The following is a 17,818-nucleotide window of genomic DNA, read 5'->3' on the forward strand; positions in this document are numbered from 1 at the left end:
CTCTGCTAAGTGCTTTACAAATAGAATCTCATTCATTCCTCAGAACCAGCTAGCTGAAGCCAGGGAAAAAAAAAAACGAGGGGCCTGGAGTCAGGAAGACCTGAGTTCAAATCCAGCCTCAGGCACTGACTAGCTCTATGATCCTGGACAAGTCACTTAACTTCTGTTTGCCTCAGTTTCCACCTCTGTAAAATGGGGATGGTAATGACCCCTTTATGACTGGGAGCTGTGTGGCCCAGATTCTAATCCCTTCTCTCTTGTAACTGGCACAAATCTTCCTTTCTCCAAGGGGCCTGCTCTCTTCATCTGTGAAGCTTCATGTCCTGCTCACCCTGAATTAGCAGCCTGTGAATCCCATTGATTCCTTCTCCCTATGCTCTCTTGCATCTGTCACGTCCAGCCATGGTTAAGCCTTCATCACCTCTGGCTTGGACCAGTCTCCTTCATGGTCTTCTTATCTCAGTGTTGTTTACCCTTCCCATCCAGGAACAATAACCATCCAATAACCCATATAGGTTATTGATATAATTATCCTAAAATAGGGTCCTCACCACATTTCTCCCATTGCTCAGGAATGTTTGGTGGCTATAGCATAAAACACAGACTCATCTGTCCATCATTCAAGGCCTTCCACAGTCAGGAGCCACCTTGCTTTCCCACATTACTGCCCTCCTCTGTCCCTTGGACATGGTCTACATTTCCCTATTTCTACCTTTGTTCACACTATGCCCCTTAAATCTAGAACAGCATTGCCCTCAACTATCCCTGCCCATTGAGTACCTCTCAATAGCCCACACATGATGCAGAGCCTGCCTCCAATGCTACCCATGCCAGGGAGTCTGCCTTCTCTCCCGTGCCTCAGTTTCTCTCTCAACAAAATGAAGACCTTTGTATCTCTTCCAATAGTAGGAGCCTTGAGAAATAATTAAGCCTTTGTCTGCCTTACATGCCAGACATGTGGAGTCTTTCTCATTCCTATGAGATGGGACTCTTGAATTAGGGAAAGGACGCTTGGTGGGGGTGTCTAGGGCAAGCCAGACTTCACCACTATCCATTTCCCACCCTATCTATATGCTTCCCTCTCCCATGCCATCCAGCTTGATTGTCTTTTGGTTTCCAGGTGGGGAAGGAAAGGATTTCAAACTCCATAGAATCTGACTCAAAATAAACTTTTGATCCCAAGAAGGTGTCATGGTGATAGAAATGTTTTCTTCAGCTCCTTGATAGCAGAGGTCAGATATGTTCAGAGGAGAAAGAGAGGAAGTAGGTACTGCCTGCTTTATAACCCTCAGTTTCCACAAGGAGTCAGCTGCACAGGGGTCCCTTCTCCCATGATTGTGCTTGGGCTCCTCCCCAGAATTTGGGGAGATGATTTGGCTTAGCTCTTCATCTACCCCTCCCTGCCACTCCCTCCCATGCAGCCACAGAGGAAACTTCCAGAAAGACCCAATAAGGTTTAGACACCAAAGTCCTCAAAAAGACCTATTCATCTAGTGATTTAGAGCCTGCTTTGAAGAAAGCCCAGGGAAGAAAAGGGGAGAAGGCGCGTGCAGAGGGGGAAGTGTGGAGCCTGGGGGCTCTGCGTGCCCATCTGCCTGTGTGATCTTCTGCTTTCCCCCATGGTTTCTGCTCAGCCCTTTTTAAAAAAGAAATGTCCTGTACCCAGTGGAAAATATAACCACTCAAAAAAGCCAAGCCAGCAGCTGGGCTCTGGCTGCTTCTGCAGTTTGTATTTTGTCTCCAAACTCCATTTTGGAGCTCTGATAATTGAAATCGTATTTGCTAAGTCAGGTCATAGACTCCTGTCCCCGCTAATCCCCCTCTGTGAAGGAGCACAGTACATATCTTCGCGGGGCCATCAGGAAACAAGAGTTTCTCACCTCTGTTGGTGCAGCCTTCCCCTTCACCTCTGCATTTCATTCTATGCTTGCTTTATGGCTTTAGATACAAGTTTTAGCCTCAGTTTCCCCATCTGTAAAGCAAAAGGCAGGAGGGAATAAACAATGTAATTCTCGAGAGGGTGCCTTCCTGCTCTGACATTTGTGTGAGTCTGTGTGCCAAGGGTGTGTGTGTGTATATGTGTGTGTCTGTGTGTGTGTGTGTGTGCGTGTGTGTTGATAACATAATTTTCCTCCCACATTTCTTAGGATCCAGAGCACCGGAAAAGATGTCAGATTGGGGGGGGGGGGGGGGAGGAGTGACAGAGGAGAGGGATGTGAATGGTGTGGCAGAGGCCAGGGAAAAGAGCCAAAGGCTGGGAAAAAATTGCGCAGCGCCCAGCGGCGGATGGTATTTGTGGTGTACTGAAGTCCAGGTTTCTGTCTGTTCCTGCAGTCATGGGTCAGCACTACCATTGAAGCAGACGCTAGCCTGAATCTGTTCAATGTGACAGAACAGGATGAAGGAGAATACCTTTGTAGAGCCAACAATTTCGTAGGCATAGCCGAAAAGCCCTTTTGGCTCCACATTCGCAAATTCAGACCAGGTAATTGTAGACTGACTCTGTCCCAAAGCCTTAGCAACACGCAGGAATGAGCTTTTAACACTTTACAGAAACTGATCAAGTTTTTAAAAAATCATTTGGTTACACACTGTCATCTGGTGCTGAATGGCTTGATCTTAATTCTGTGCTATGTATATGTGTGTTTTTATATGTATGTATATATATATATATATATAGTGTGTGTGTGTCAGCGTACATATATATATATATAATATATGTATATACTTTTGGATTAAAAGGTCAATCATCAAATGCAATGGAAAAATTCCCACAATAAAGTGACTGAACTTCTTAAACACAGAAACACTTCTCAACCCTCTCTCTTTCTAGAAATTGACCCCATTTCCCTGATGAGTGCCAGACTTAGGAATGCGTGCTTGTGACCATTCCTGTCCAAATATGGCAAAGTAAAAGGGGCCCTAGGTATGAGGTAGGGTCTTAAATGACCTAAGTTTGAGTTTGGTTCTACCATTCATTTGCTGTGTCCTTCATGGGTTTTCCCACTCTGTAAAATGAGGGACATTGGGCTAAATGCCAGCTAGCAGAGCTCACCTGTGAACTTTCCGTCCTATCAATGATGTGATTATTTTCTTAGAAGAACATGATCGCTGGTCTGAGCCAGGGCCCAGCCTGCCAAAAGACAAGCAGCATTGTTAATGAGTGCACTCACTTCATTCTAATCAGCTTTCTTCTACCCATCTCTAGCCTCTGTCCTTTCCTTGACTGATCCTCAAGCTACAGTGTATGGCACGTGACAAGTTGTTTAGCGGTATTAACCTGTAGTCTCAACTCTTGTCACCTGTCAGCTGTGCAGATTCTGTTATTCCCTCTCTGGGCCTCAGTTTCCTCATTTGAAATGAGGAGGTTGGACTAGATGAGCTCCCTTCTAACTCAGTGGCCTACCGTCTTGTATTCAGACAGATGAGCCACGCCATTCTTTTCTTCACAAGTTCACCCCCACCCTCGAGCTCATAGCTCCTCCCTGAGCCCGCTGTACTAACACTGCCCCCAGTCACATTGTGGGGTGACTTTTCCATTGAGATGATTTCGCTTGCATGCTGCTGCTTTAGTGGGACAGAGTAAATGCCTGGTGAAGGGAACCCTTGCTTTCAACTACAGGTTGCCAGCGGGGTCTGGAATGAAAGGGAAGACGGGGCCGTGTGAATTACCTTTTCCATTTGGTTTGGTTTGGTTCTCAGTCTGTGTTGGACAATGTGGCTGTGAAAGCTGGTGATCTTCTGCGTTGCGTGCTGGGGACCTGAACAGCTCCCTTTCCTCGATCTCTCGCTGCCCTTCCTATCTCGGTGTATCTTTTTATCTTTCTAGACGGCAGGAGTTAACACAACGGATAAGGAACTAGAAATTCTCTATTTGCGCAATGTCACCTTTGAGGATGCGGGGGAATATACTTGTCTTGCTGGGAATTCTATTGGGTTCTCACACCACTCTGCTTGGCTGATGGTGCTCCCAGGTATTCCTCTCCCCCCTGCTTTCCTGTCTGGGTCTGGGCCCTTTCTTTCCTATTGGGAACACTGCAGTGGGGGATTCTTAGAAATGCCAAAGTGCCGCCTGGGGGGGTGGGGCTGAAAGTAAGACCTTCCCAAGGTTGGCCATGCACCATGGGATGCATGGGGCTGGGGAAACCAAATTCAATTGGAAATGGAAATTGAGATCCTAAATTGCCAATCCTGTCTAGACTGGCCTTCACAGAATCGAATTCTCCCCTTCCTTCCCTTATCAACACCATTGCCTTCAGTGTTTTTCCTCAGAAGGCAGAATATCTTAATAGTATAGTCATCTGGGCCTTGAAATTCCCACCCTGACCATACAGTGAGTCCCAGGGGCATGGACTCTGGTATACAATGAGCCCGCCTGAGTTCTGGTCCCAGCATGGCTGCTGACTTGCTGTGAGATTTGGAAGAAGTCACTTCCTAGGTCTCAGTTGTTTCATTTGCAAAGTGATGATTTCCTAAAATTTCCTTCTGGCTCTGGTACCCTATTTAGGATCCTAAGAAGAAAGAGATAATTTACATAGAAGGGCCCTCTTGCCCAGGCATGTCTGCCCACATGTATAAAGACATTCACCCGGCACATATGTAGGTCACATGTAAACACAGCAAACAGTGGCCTGGCTTGTGTCTGAGGCCTTTTGCCCTAACATACTCGCCCATCTATCCCCACAATTAACCTCAGCCACTCGGAAGCTGTGGAAAGCTCTGGGGGGGGGGGTCGTACCCACTGGCTCCTTTGGCATAGCTAAACTCTCACAACATGCTGTGCTGGCCATAATTGGCCTCCATCCACAAATAGGTAGGGGCCCTTGGCTCTGTGCATCCAGGGCCCTCTTGGGATTCCAAGTTCTTTGACTCCCTGTCGCCTTCCCCCCTCTTCCTCTTCCCCTTCCCCATTGTCCCCGTGCCTTCTCCCAAACCTCTACCTCTTAGTCCCTAATGCTGCATTTTGAGATGAGCTTTGGCAAATCTCATCCCCAATGGAGGAGTTGTCTGGTTAGAACCCTGGTTAGTGCCCTTTCCAAAGCAGGGAAAGAAGAATTCCCGAGGGATGTCTAGGAAAGCAGTCCCCAGAAGCTTTGCCCAAAACTTTTTCTCATTTACTTATTTTTATTTAGGAATTAAAAACAAAACACACACATACATACAAGCAAATTTCCTTCTGACTTTTAGAAGCAAGCCCAGTTACAACTGTACAAAAGAGCATGCAGAGAACATTGTCCTGGCCCATCTGATACCCTCTGTGAGGGTCTTTTCCCCCAGCCTCAGATTTTTATGATGCATCCACACAGACACAGGGACAAAACCAACATGCAGATTCCCACAGACACCTAACAGGTCACACAGGGATCATAAGACAGCAATCCTGGAGGGCACATAGTCCAACCCCCTCATTTACCAATAAGGAAACTGAGGCTGAGAGAGGGAAATTGACTGGCCTCAGATCTTCCAGGTCTCAAGGAGCCAAATCCAGCTCTCCTTCTTCTGTGCTCTGCTGTGTCCAGAAGCATTGAATTTGTGGTCAGAGGATCTGAATTTGAATTCTGTTTCTGCTACTTAACAATCTGTAATCCCAGGCACATTATTCAGTTTGCCCTCATCTGTAAAATGAGGACAAAATGTTGGGATAGCTTCTGAGATCCCTAAAAGACAAACACACGTGTAAATAAAAAGAAGTCATCGAGCATTTACTAAGTATGTGCTACACAGATGCCAGGCATTGTGCTAAGGGCAAGAGATGCAAAGAAAGGCAAAAATAGTCCCTACTCTCAGAGTTTAGAGTCTGATGGAGGGAGACCATGTGCAAAGAACTATGTACAAATAAGATAAAGACAGAATAAGTTGGAGATTATCTCAGAGGGAAGGGGAACTGGGAAAGACACGAACTGACATATTACAGGTTATCTAGGCCTGAATTCTAGTTCAACCCCTTCAGCCTTTGAGGCTTTGGGTGAGTGTCCTTGGGTACTCCCTCTCTTCTGCATTTTTCATCCATGAAATGAGGAGGTTGGAATTGATGCCTTCTAAGGGTCCTTAAAAGTTCTAAATCATGATTGTGTCACACTCACACACACACACACACACACACACACACACACTCACTCTCTCTCTCTCTGTCTCACACACACACACACACACACACACACACAGGGGTACATGCAGGTGCCACAGCAAGAAAAGGGGGGCTGTTATGTCTTGGAACAGACCCTTGCCCACCTCCCCATGCCCTCCCTCTCCTCCTCTCCTACCCCTCTCTTTCCCACCCTGTCCCTGGGCTTCCTCCTGCTTCTTCTGTCCCTAACCAGCTCTCCCATCGTTCCCCAGCTGAAGAGATGGTTGAAGTGGATGACTCAGGCAGCGTCTTTGCAGGCCTTCTCAGTTACGGGCTTGGGTTTTGTCTCTTCATTGTGGTGGTGGCAGTAGCCGTCGCCATCTGTCGGCTGAAGATGCCCTCCAAGAAGGCCATCAACACCCCCACTGTCCAGAAGGTTTCCAAGTTCCCGCTCAAGCGACAGGTAACAGAAAGTAGATACAAGATTCCGAGCCCCTCCTCCTATCATCCTCCCCCTAGCTCCTCTCCCCTCTGCCTGCCAAAGTTGGAGAGGGGTTGGGCGTAGAGCCTTCAGGCTCCTGGAATTCTGGACTCAACCATTTGGCTTTGGAATTGGACATCAGATGTATTTCTTTTTAGTTTTTAATACAAAAATTTTTATGAAAAGCCTCAGGTGCCACCAGTGACTAGAATAAATAAGATTTAGTTCATAAGCAGGGAACATAGTGGAATGAGAAGAGGGCTCGACTTCATCAGGAGACCCGAGTTCAAATTCTGACCCTTGCTAATTAATTAATTATGACTATGGACAGACAAGCCATTTCACTCAGGTTCCTCATCTGTAAAATAAATGTGACAATACACGCTCACCTCAAAAGCACCTTGTAGATACCATGGAAATGGGAGCTACTTTAGAGAATGACTTAATATTTTCAGTTAGAATAAGAGCACATGCTCATGATATGTTGAGATCTGACATCTTTGTACCATCTAGACAAAGATGGTTCAAGAGCTCCACCTTCACCAGATCAGAGGAAGGAGGCCTTGGTGCTACTGAATCGTCCCACTTGCTTATCCTGCATGGATCCAAAATCTACCCTCCTGGTAACTCCTAGTCCTCCTCTCTGGGACCAAGCAGAACAAATCCTCCTTCCGCATGACGACCTTTTAGGTCTTTGAAGATGCCTCTCCTGCCTCACATCCCCAAGTCCTCTCCAATCTAAATATTCTTCAGTTGATCCTCGAAGGGCCTGCCTCATTTCCAGTCTCTTCACCAGCCTGGATGCCCTCCTCTTAGAGGGGAGAGGGTAAGGGGGTTCATCTTGTCAATGCCTCTTCTAAAACAATGCCCCCAACAGAGCTCAGGACTCCAAAGGTAGTCTGAAACGTGGTCTGACCAGCCTGTCCACAGTTCTAGATGCCACAGTAACCTGGCACCAAGGATTTGTTGAACCCTAGCCTTGCCACGCCTTGGGAAATCTATTCACTCTAGTTCACACATTTATATGAAACACCTCCTGTGTGCAAAGGCCCATGTTTGTTTCTGAGACTATAAAGCCAAAAAGGGACATGAGCCCTACCTTCAGGGAGCATATACCTGAAAGGGAAAGACTCTACAGAGGGAACATCATGATGTGATGGAGCAAGTACTAACTTTTAAGTCAGAGGATGAGTGTTCAAATCCAACCTCAAATGCTTCTATGACCTTGGAAGAATTTTTAGACCTCCATGGGCCTCAATTTTGTTACCCATTTCAGGTCTAAATCAGTGGCCCTGTTTCCACAAACAAGCATTTAACACAAAGTTGAATACAGCAAGGCAACGCCAGGAATGTTTGAGTCTACGTAATAAGATCATTCTCCATGAACACCTGGCAACATTAGGTCATTTGAGGAGTCACGGGGTTTACAAAGTGTCCAGCCCATTTTCTAGATCTGCTAGGCAAGTTATCTGGCAGCATTTGCTCAGAGAGTTCCTGTTGAACTCTTGTGATAAATGCTGTCTTTGAGCTTGTCTCTGGTCTGCTGAGCACAGAATTTCCCATCCCTACTGACTTCCTGAAAAAACCAGGCTTATCCCCTTAGGAGCCCTGCTATTCTGCCCAGAAACCCCTGAAAGGCAGCCAGGTTTATCTGAGACTGAACCTCCTGACCCCTTTTCTGTGGGTGGTCAGACTCTAGCATAGAAATAACCCCAATAGGTACCTCCCTCCACACCTCCCCCCCCACACACACACACACTGGCATGAAGGGAAACCATAGTTGTGTGAGTTCCTGCTGGGCATGGAGGCTTCCAGGTGAACTTGATCACTCTCCAGGCATCTCTGTGGCCCTCGGGAGGAACTGGGCTTGGTTAAGTCTGCACAGTGTTTTTAGAAACATCTAGAGAAGGGGCTTCAAATTCCTGGACTCTCTCACCACTGCCTTCTAAGGTCCCATTCAGCCTCAGACCTAGGAAGGAACCAAGACCCAGGTCTTGACTCCAAGCATTCTGAGACTTCTCTCTCATCCAAACCGCAAACCAGGAATGACCCTGAGCATCTCTCTCAACAGACTCAGGGGCCTCTAGTGTCCAGGGCACACAGTCTCATAATTACGATACACAGTCAATGCATCTCTCTAGGATTTGAGTTCAATCCTCCATGCTTAATGCAAGGACGGGCAAGGGGAAGAGGTGTCTAGTTGAGTTCTATCTTTTCTTTTGGGGGTCTGATCACCCAGAGAAAGGGGGCAGGAAATTGTCTCTGATAAACTTGGCTGCCATTTAGAAGTTTGAGGGGCAGGTTAGTAGGACTCCACAAGAGAGGAAAGGTCATTATAGGCTATGGGATAGGAGGAAGAAAACTGGTCTTGGGATTCTGAGACCTGGCTTTGAAGATCACCACTGATATTTGCTAGCTGTATGGCGCTGGCCAAGCTTTTTAACCTCTCTGAGTCTTATTTCCTCATCTATAAAATGGGGGCAATGCCTGGATTTTGTGAATCAGATTTAAAGCTGCAAGGGACCTCAGAGATCATCTCATCCAACCTACTCATTTTAAAGATGAGGAAACTGAAGTCGTGCCTGAGGTCACACAGATAGAAGGGCTGGGATGCAAGCCTTTCCTTTCCTTTGGTATCCTGTGGGTTATTACCAGCACTCAGGAAGATGAATCAGGAAGAGAAAGAGGTGGCCCTTGAGGTAGGCCCTAAGAATAGGGAGGCTTTCAGGAGGAAGGTGGGTAAGAGATACTTGTATGGGATGAGGAAGGGCCAGAGAACAAGACTTAAGAGGCACTCAGGTTGGCTGCAGTATGGACTGTGTGGGAGGTAATGATTGGACATAATCATGCCAGATTGTGGAGGGCCTTGAATGCCAGGACAGAAGTTTCTCAGTAGGAAGGAGGGAGTTCTGTAGCATATAATGCCCCGTCACAGGGGAGCTTGCTTTTCTGTTTTCCTGCCCTTCCTTGGAAAGACCATTTGGCCACACGGAAAGTGTTTGGAAGACATGTGGCAATAATATTCTATTTGCTCCCTTCAAGCAGGTGTCCCTGGAGTCTAACTCGTCCATGAATTCCAACACCCCCCTGGTGAGAATCGCCCGCCTCTCGTCCAGTGAGGGGCCCATGCTGGCCAACGTGTCTGAGCTGGAACTCCCTGCTGACCCCAAGTGGGAGCTGTGCAGATCTCGGTTAGTGCTTCAGTGCCCACCTGCTCCTTGGCCTCAGATTCCCCCCTTCTCTTCATCCTGCCTTACAATTATACTGATCCTTCAACCCCTCTCCCTGGTTATAGCAATGGGAGTGAGGAGCCATGTTCCAATCCAGGCCTTGTCATTAAGTCACTGGGTGACTCTGAGCAAGTCCCTTTCTTTTTGGGCATTGGTATGAGTATAAAAAAACAGGCTTGGGAGGTGGGGGCTGGACTAGATGACCTCTGGTGTGCGAGTTTTAATATTCCTTCAGTTACTGAGTGTGAATGAGGTCCCCAGCCCTGTGCTAGGAGAAACAAGAGAAGACATAGTTCCAAGCCCTCAGAGGACTCATAGTCTGATTAAGGAGGTAGAATATGGAGCAGTACCAGTTGTTTTGATGCTAACTTATGTGATGGAGATTCCAGAGTATTCAGAAACAGGGGAGGTCTGGGTAAGGAGAGCTTCATGGAAGAGACAGTGTAGAGCTGAGCCCTGAAAGATGAGGCCAGCAGTAGAAACTCATTTCAGTGACACTGGATACACAGTGACTCTGGAAAGAAAGTAGTGTCACAATCATTATCCCCATTTTATAGGTGAGGGAACAGGCTCAGAGGGATTCAGTGATTTGCCCTGTAGGAATACAATCAGGGGTTTATTTGTATGTGCTTGTGGGAGTATGTCTTCACCAGTCTCTCTCTCCTTCTAGTCTTACCCTGGGAAAACCTCTTGGGGAAGGCTGCTTTGGCCAGGTGGTCATGGCAGAAGCCATTGGCATCGATAAGGACAAGCCCAACAAGCCCGTCACTGTAGCAGTGAAAATGTTGAAAGGTAATGTCAAATGAACAAATGTGTCTGGCAAGGGAAGGGGGATATAGGACAGGGCAAGGCGTGACACACAGGAGACATTGACACCTGTAGATTCTGGACCTCCCTTCAGTCATGTCTGACTCTTCGTGACCCCATTTGGGGGTTTTCTTGGTAGAGATACTGGCATGGTTTGCCATTTCCTTCTCCAGTTCATTTTACAGATGAGGAAACTGAGGCAAACAGGGTTAAATGACTTGCCCAGGGTCACCCAGCTATGAAATGTCTGAGGCCAGATGTGGACTCAGGAAGATGAGTCTTCCTGAGTCCAGGCCCAGCACTCTGTCCACTGCACCACCTAGCTGCCATCTCCTTTCCTGGGAGTTATTTTAAAAGGGCCAAAAAAGCACTAAAGGGGTTGTTCCCTGATGGTTCAGCTCCCTTCAGGAGAAAGAGAAGAAAGCTCGAGCCTCTGGGAGAAGATGGAGGAGCAAGACTTAAGGGCTGCCCTCAGGGAGCTCACTAGAGGAGGAAGGAGGAGAGTCAGGACTTTCTTCTCTCTCTCTTCCTCCCTCCCTCTCTCTGTCTCTCTCTATCTCTATCTCTCTCTGTCTCTCTCTCTCTCTCTCTCACACACACACACACACACACACACACACCTCCAATACCATACTCAAACAACATGGTGGCTGCATTGCAAGGCCCCAGTGATGAATTGCCCACGGAGTGAGGGTCACTGGGCTGCAGAGATCTGGGTAGGCTCCCCAGAAGATGCTTAGTTGGAACCCTGCCCAGGAGACCTCGAAAGCCCCTTCCAGACTCAGAGTTTCTGTGGTTAAAAAATGTCAGAGATGAACAGCAGTAGATATCTAGGACAGGAGTCCCTGGTGCTGACTGTAGTTCAGAAAGACATCTCAGTAGACTCTCTGCTTCTGGTTAACTCCCTGGGCTTTGGAGGAATAGACTGAAAGACAGGACCTACAGAAAAGCAGACAAATGGACACGTGTCCCTTCTGTTCTCCCATCAGAGTTCACAGTAGACTGGAAAGACCTTTGGACTAAAAAGACCTGATTTCTAGTCAATCAGTAAACATTTCAGCACCTGCTGTGTGCCAGGCCCTGAGCTGAGCACTGGGGATACAAAAGGAGACCAAAGACAGTCCCTGCCCTCAAGGTGCTTCCAATCTAAAAATCTCCATTTTGTCATTTCCTGACAAGTCTCCATCCATGACACTCATGTTCCGCCTTATCTTCGGGCAGAGATGTCACAGTACCAAGCATTTGGAACACTTTCACCCAGAAATGAGGCCTATGATGCTTGGAGGTGGAGTGTAGCACAGTGCTGCCTGGAGTCAGGTAGACCTCGGGTCATATCCCACTTCAGGCACTGAGTGAACCTGGGCAAGTCCTTAAAGACCTTCTGAACCTTAGTTTCCTCACCTGTCAAATACCTGTAACACCTCCCTCACAAAGCTGATGTGAGGGTCCAATGATATATTTTATATTGAAAACCTCATACACCTTAAACCTCTATCAACTATTTTGATTCTGGGGTCAATAATTATTATTATTATTATATTAGTTATTATTATTATTATTGACCCCAGAGGTCAGAACTAAGAGCTTTGAGTAGACCTTGCAAAGAGGAAGGTTATAACTCAATAGAAGGGAAACCTAACTAAATACCGGAGCTGTCCAAAAATGGAATGGGTTACCCTGAGGGATTTTCTACATCTGGAAAATCCAGAGATACGTAGATCTCACTGTGAGGCATATAGCCCAAAGAGCTTAAAGACAGAAAAGAAAGTCTCATGGACCAGAAGTTTCATAGGAGCATATTTTGTAACAGCAAAAAAATTCTGGAAACAAAGAGTGTCTCCAGACACCATGCCAGCATAAGGCCTCCCTGGAGGTCTTTGTGCAAGGGTCAGATGACCACTTGTTGGGGAAGGCATAGAGGGGCTTCCTGTTCAGGTATGGGTTGGACTAGGGGGCCTCTAAGATCCCTTCCCACTGGGATTCCATGATGTTCTAGGAGTCTGCGATTCTAAGGTAAATCCTGATACTCTGACATGGTCCAAATCAGTTGGCTTCTATGTCATTGTGAGAAAGAGAGAGACCTAGGCAAGGTGCCAAGTTGTTTTGTTGAAACGAAGACCTCAATTAGTTCAGTTTGTTTTATGAGTGAAGCCTCAAGTTAAACAGCAGAACTGTTCTTTCAATGTCCTTTGGTGGATGGCTGGCATCCACCAGGCTGCTACCCTGATGTATGAATTTGGACCTCACATACCTGACCAGGCAGGTGTGAACTCTTTCCCCTGCAGCCAAATTACTCAGTGGCTCTGCCAGGCTATTTCGTTGGCACCAAATGTACAGCCCTGTTGCTAATACAGGATGATCCTGAGTATAGGGGTGGGGGAAGATGTGAAAAGGAGTACCCCCCCAGCCAAGCCTTCAAGGTTCCTCAGCCTTATGTCCTGTTATAGTCATTATTTGGCATTTGAGGCATAGGTTTAAATCAGATGAATGTGATGAGGAGATGGGGGTTTCAGGGGCAATCCCTGCCCATTCAGGCATGGTAGAAGGATTATGCCGGAGCCATCTTGAATTTGTGATTGTTCAATTTCTAGCATGAGACTTTATACCTCAGGAATCAGCAGATGGTGCACGTCAGAGCTTGATTTGTCATTTTGTGGATTGGCTAGACTTAAGAAAGTGATGGAGAAATAATGCAGATTCAACTTAAAAATATATTATGAGGACATTTTTCCTCCTGGAGAGACGGTTGTTAAACATTTACCACTGCAGCCGTATTACAGCTGCTATGCTGTGATTTTTCTTGATAGAATTGGTTTTCACCTTGAAGGATGCCTGCCTGTCTGACCTCTCCTTCCTTACCTCCTTAGATGATGCCACAGACAAGGACCTGTCTGACTTGGTCTCTGAAATGGAAATGATGAAAATGATTGGAAAACACAAAAACATCATTAACTTGTTGGGAGCATGCACACAGGATGGTAAGCTAGCCCACAGTCCCCACCCCTGCCCTCATCCTTCATCCTCCAGAAGCCAGGACTCCTGAAGAGACAGGCAACCCATCAGAAAAAGACCCGCATTTCCAGTGGCCTCCCAAGACTCTCAGATACCAATCCTCCACCCTAAGCTTCATTTTCCAAAAGGAAAAATACACTAGGCAGATAATTTTCTGCTTATTGCACAGACAGAGAAACTGAGGCACTGGTACAGACTCAGTGACCAGACCAATCACTGAGACAGCTGGATCCTAGAGTGTCCAAAGCGTGGGACTTAAAATGCATATTCTGGGTTAGGCTGCTTTCGAACCATAGAACTGGGAAGTAACTTAGAGGGCATTCTAAGACCAGGGCTTCTTACCCATTTTTGGCCCCTTCTCAGAATCAAGTTTTTAAATGTATAACATAAAATGGCTAGGAGTACAAAGGAGGGGCAGCTCAGTGGTACAGTGGATAGAGCACTTGGAAGCAGGAAGACTGATCATTCTGGGTTCAAATCTGGTCTTACTTACTAGCTGTGTGACCTTGGGCAAGTCACTTAAGCCTATTTCTCTCAGTTTCCTCATCTGTAAAATAAGCTAGAGAAGGGCAAACCACTCCAGGATCTTTGCCAAGAAAACCCCAGATGGAGTCACAAAGAATTGGACATGAATGAAAAACGACTAAATTGAACAGAGAAAAACTAGTCATATTGAAATATAGTTATCAAAATATTAAAAATAAAAGCAAGTTCATGGACCATGGGTTAAGAATCTTTTGTCTTATGCAGTCCTCTCATCTGACAGATGAGAAACTGAGGTTCAGAAATAGAAAACAATTTATTCAAGATCACACAGAGAGTAAAGAGCTTGAGTCTGAGTTCAAACTCCAGGTCCCCAGATCCAAGAGGTCCTACGTCTAATGGCCAGTGTTGTGTACCAGGCCAGCTCTCTCAGGACAAGGGCTCCAGAATGTGGTCCTAAGCTGAACCGTTATAATTTTTAGAAACCTGAAATTCAACAAGAAATGACTTTTTTAAGATCACACAGCTAATAAGCAGCAGATCCAGGTCCTTTGATTCCCAGCTGGTATTATCTACTTCTCAAAGCTGTCTAAGCCAGGGGTTCTTTGTCTGGGGTTCGAGAAAATTTTTTAAGAAAACATTTTGATAACTCTGAGTCAATATAATTGGTTTCCCTTGCAGGCCTGTTTTTTCATTTTGTGCCTTTAAAAAACATCATTTTGAAAAGGAGTCCACAGCTTCACAGGAGTCCGAAACACAGGAAGATTAAGGACCACCACCACCCCCCTTGCCCCAGTCTATGTAGGGACTGGATGGCCCCATCAGGAATATTGTAGAGGGGATAGTTGCAGGGGTCAGAGGTGTGCTGGATGCCTCCTTCCTGGGCTATGACTCCCTTGTCCTGACAACACAGATCTAGGAAATGCAGGCATGGTGTTCTGAATCCACAACGTTTCACTTCCGTTCTCCACCATCAGAACAGCTTGAGGTCAACACCAGGATCCTGGGCTGGGGATTCACCTTGTGATTCGCTCCTGGTAAAGCCACCATCTTTGTCAGCTGTGTGTGATAACTGCACTCTCCACTTGTCCCTGCAGGCCCTCTTTACGTCCTGGTGGAATACGCATCCAAAGGGAACCTCCGCGAGTATCTGCGGGCCCGAAGACCCCCGGGGATGGACTACTCCTTTGATACTTGCAAACTTCCAGAGGAACAGCTGACCTTCAAGGACCTCGTATCCTGTGCCTACCAGGTTGCCCGAGGCATGGAGTACCTGGCATCTCAGAAGGTGAGCAGGAGGGAAGGACTGTGAGGGCATCCAGCCCGGGGCCAGAGCACCTCACCCACCTCCACCCTGCAGAAAGCCCACCAGCCTTTGGCAGCTCTCCCCACCTGCAAAGGACTGTTGGCCTTAGAGTTCAAATATCTGGCTTCAGGTTATGGATTTGACACTTGGTAGTGTTTCTAAGCATCAGTTTTTCTACCTATAAGAGGGGGATAATAAAACACTACTTGCCTGAAAGAATTGTTCTAAGGAAAAGAACTTTGTACATGTTCCTTAAAGCCTCTTAGAATGAGAGCTATTATTTATGTGAAAATATATGGTTACTAAGATGGGCCTGCTCTCCACCTACACAATTCCTTCCATGTTTTAATAGGTGGATTTAAAAAAATTTGTTGACAGGTAAGGAAAGCTATTGATAGGAAACTCCCAGATGAGGAAAGTCTCTTTACCAGTCCAGATCAGCCACTGTTCTGTCACCTACAGAACAGGGCAGTTTTGACAGCTCTAAGATGAGTTTGTTTATATGTTTAAAAATAAAGCAATCTGTACCTAAAAGATTTGCAGTTTCAAATACAAGCCGCTTTCTGTGTTCTGCTATGTTTATGGAGATGCTCATTTTATTTAGTGTTTGTTAAATTTAGAATCGAAATATCTTTTAAAAATATAGCTTTAGAGAGCTTCCTGAAGCCTCTGAGAGGTTGTAACTTGCCCAGGGACTCACAGTATGAATCACAGGCAGGACCCAAATCCAGGTCTTCTGACCCTGAGGCTGACAATGCACGTACTTGTCTACACCATGTTGTCTTTCAGTGGAGGGCAGTATCAGGAGTAGAAGGACCTAGTTTCACAACCAACTTTCTACGTTCTTTTCGGGGTAACCTTGTTTGTTACTTCCCTTCTTTGTTCCTCAGTTTCCCCATTAGTAAAATGCAAGGTTTAGACTCTGGAAGCTCTTCTCATTCTGACATTTCTGACTTCCCACGATTCAAAGATTTAACTAGCCTTTGAGTGGCATGCTTCTCCAGATGCAGCTGGACGGACATGGAGTTCATCCCCAGACCCAATCCTAGAGCCTTTCCAAGTCTGGCGGAGTGTGCACTCTGTGAGCATCACCTTTGAGAGCCCTGGGTCGCCTCTATACCCCAAAGACAGATCAGATGATGACTTTCCTCTTAGTCATGAAGCACATTCCTCACAATCCTCCACTGAGGCAAGCAATCCATACAAGTGGGATTATCCCCATTTTACAGATGAGAAGCAAGGTCCATTGGCCAAGGCACCAGAGAGAATATGTCTCAGAGCTGAGGCCTGAATTCAGGTGTGCTATCGTCCAGCTCAACTCTTCCTCAAGCTCTGGGGCTTCCCACTTCATAGGTAGAGAAACCCAGGCAAATCCATTGCCCCCAAACTCCTGACTCCCAGGATGGAGAGGCAACCTTCAGTATATGTACATTTCCCTAAAAAGATTTTAAGACTGAGCAGAAAGGAGAGGTAGAGTAAATCACATGGATCTCTCCAGATACCTGTCTTTTCCTTTCCCCACTAACAACACACGGTCATCTGCACCAGGAATGGGCTTATGAAATATTCCACGGCTTGCTATGAGACCACAGAAAGACACCCTCCCCCTCCCTGCAGTTGACTTAGGAGGCAGTGAGGCAGATACAGTGAAAAAGAATTCTAGCTTTCCATTCAGGAAGACCTGGGTTTAAAGCTCAATTCTTGATGCTTACTAGCTGTGTGATACAAGCAGCGAGGTGGCTCAGTGGATAGAGTGCTGGGCCTGGAGTCAGAAACACCTGAGTTCAAATTCAGCCTCAGACACAGGAAACTGAGACAAACAGGGTTAAGTGACTTGCCCAGGATTACCCAGATAATAAGTGTCTGACCCTGTTCCTGTCTCTAGGGAGATGTAAATGGATTCAGACCCCCACTCCCCAGGATGGGTTTGCTCTGAGCTATACTGCCCTTTTGAAGTTTTCTCTCATTAACTCAGTATCCTCCCCAGGCTTCTATGTGCACAGGCACATGACAAGCCCATATAATAGGATCATAGCATCATAGAATTAATGAGTAGCAAAGCTCAGAGGGACCTAGAACATAGAATGTCCAAGTTGGAAGAGACCATCCAGTGGAGCCTGTCTGAACTGGAAGGGGCCTTCAAACAATGTAGACTGTCTACACTGACAGACAACTTGGTGGTCATCTAATCCAAGTCCCTCATTTTTACAGTTGAAGAAACTTAGATAAAGCAAAGACAGGACTTACTGAAGGTCACATAGCAAAAGAGGACTGAAATTCAAGACTGCTGATTCTTAGTCCATGGAAGGCAATAGACTACCTTTTGATTGCCCCTCCTCACCCATGTTACCTTTGCATCCTCTTTAGTGGAGCAGGTGAAACATGGCAGCCCACAGCAATATGGTTAGTGGGTCCCATGGTCTAATCCTGCA

At 46.5% G+C, this 17,818-nt stretch overlaps 1 protein-coding gene and 1 long non-coding RNA gene across 14 annotated transcripts in view; one reads left to right on the forward strand and one right to left on the reverse strand.

Moving 5' to 3' along the window:
* FGFR3 (fibroblast growth factor receptor 3) overlaps positions 1-17,818 on the forward strand; it is a 92,151-nt gene that overhangs the window by 61,504 nt on the left and 12,829 nt on the right. For 3 of the 13 annotated variants that reach the window (XM_072619995.1, XM_072620002.1, XM_072620007.1), the window contains 6 exons: positions 2,335-2,485; positions 6,340-6,536; positions 9,594-9,739; positions 10,449-10,570; positions 13,453-13,563; positions 15,178-15,368. In XM_072619995.1, the coding sequence (XP_072476096.1) occupies positions 2,335-2,485; positions 6,340-6,536; positions 9,594-9,739; positions 10,449-10,570; positions 13,453-13,563; positions 15,178-15,368 (918 nt within the window). Of the gene's footprint in view, positions 1-2,334; positions 2,486-3,829; positions 3,975-6,339; positions 6,537-9,590; positions 9,740-10,448; positions 10,571-13,452; positions 13,564-15,177; positions 15,369-17,818 lie in introns of all 13 variants that reach the window. The other 10 variants (XM_072620001.1, XM_072620006.1, XM_072620009.1 and 7 more) reach the window with 5 other exon arrangements.
* LOC140511043 (uncharacterized) lies at positions 1,543-3,890 on the reverse strand. Its single transcript, XR_011969419.1, has 3 exons — positions 3,673-3,890; positions 3,056-3,133; positions 1,543-1,972 (listed from the first exon to the last, which is right to left on the reverse strand). It is a non-coding gene; the product is annotated as an uncharacterized lncRNA (long non-coding RNA).

Source organism: Notamacropus eugenii, chromosome 6, assembly GCF_028372415.1.
Source record: "Notamacropus eugenii isolate mMacEug1 chromosome 6, mMacEug1.pri_v2, whole genome shotgun sequence".
Lineage (NCBI taxonomy): Eukaryota > Metazoa > Chordata > Mammalia > Diprotodontia > Macropodidae > Notamacropus > Notamacropus eugenii.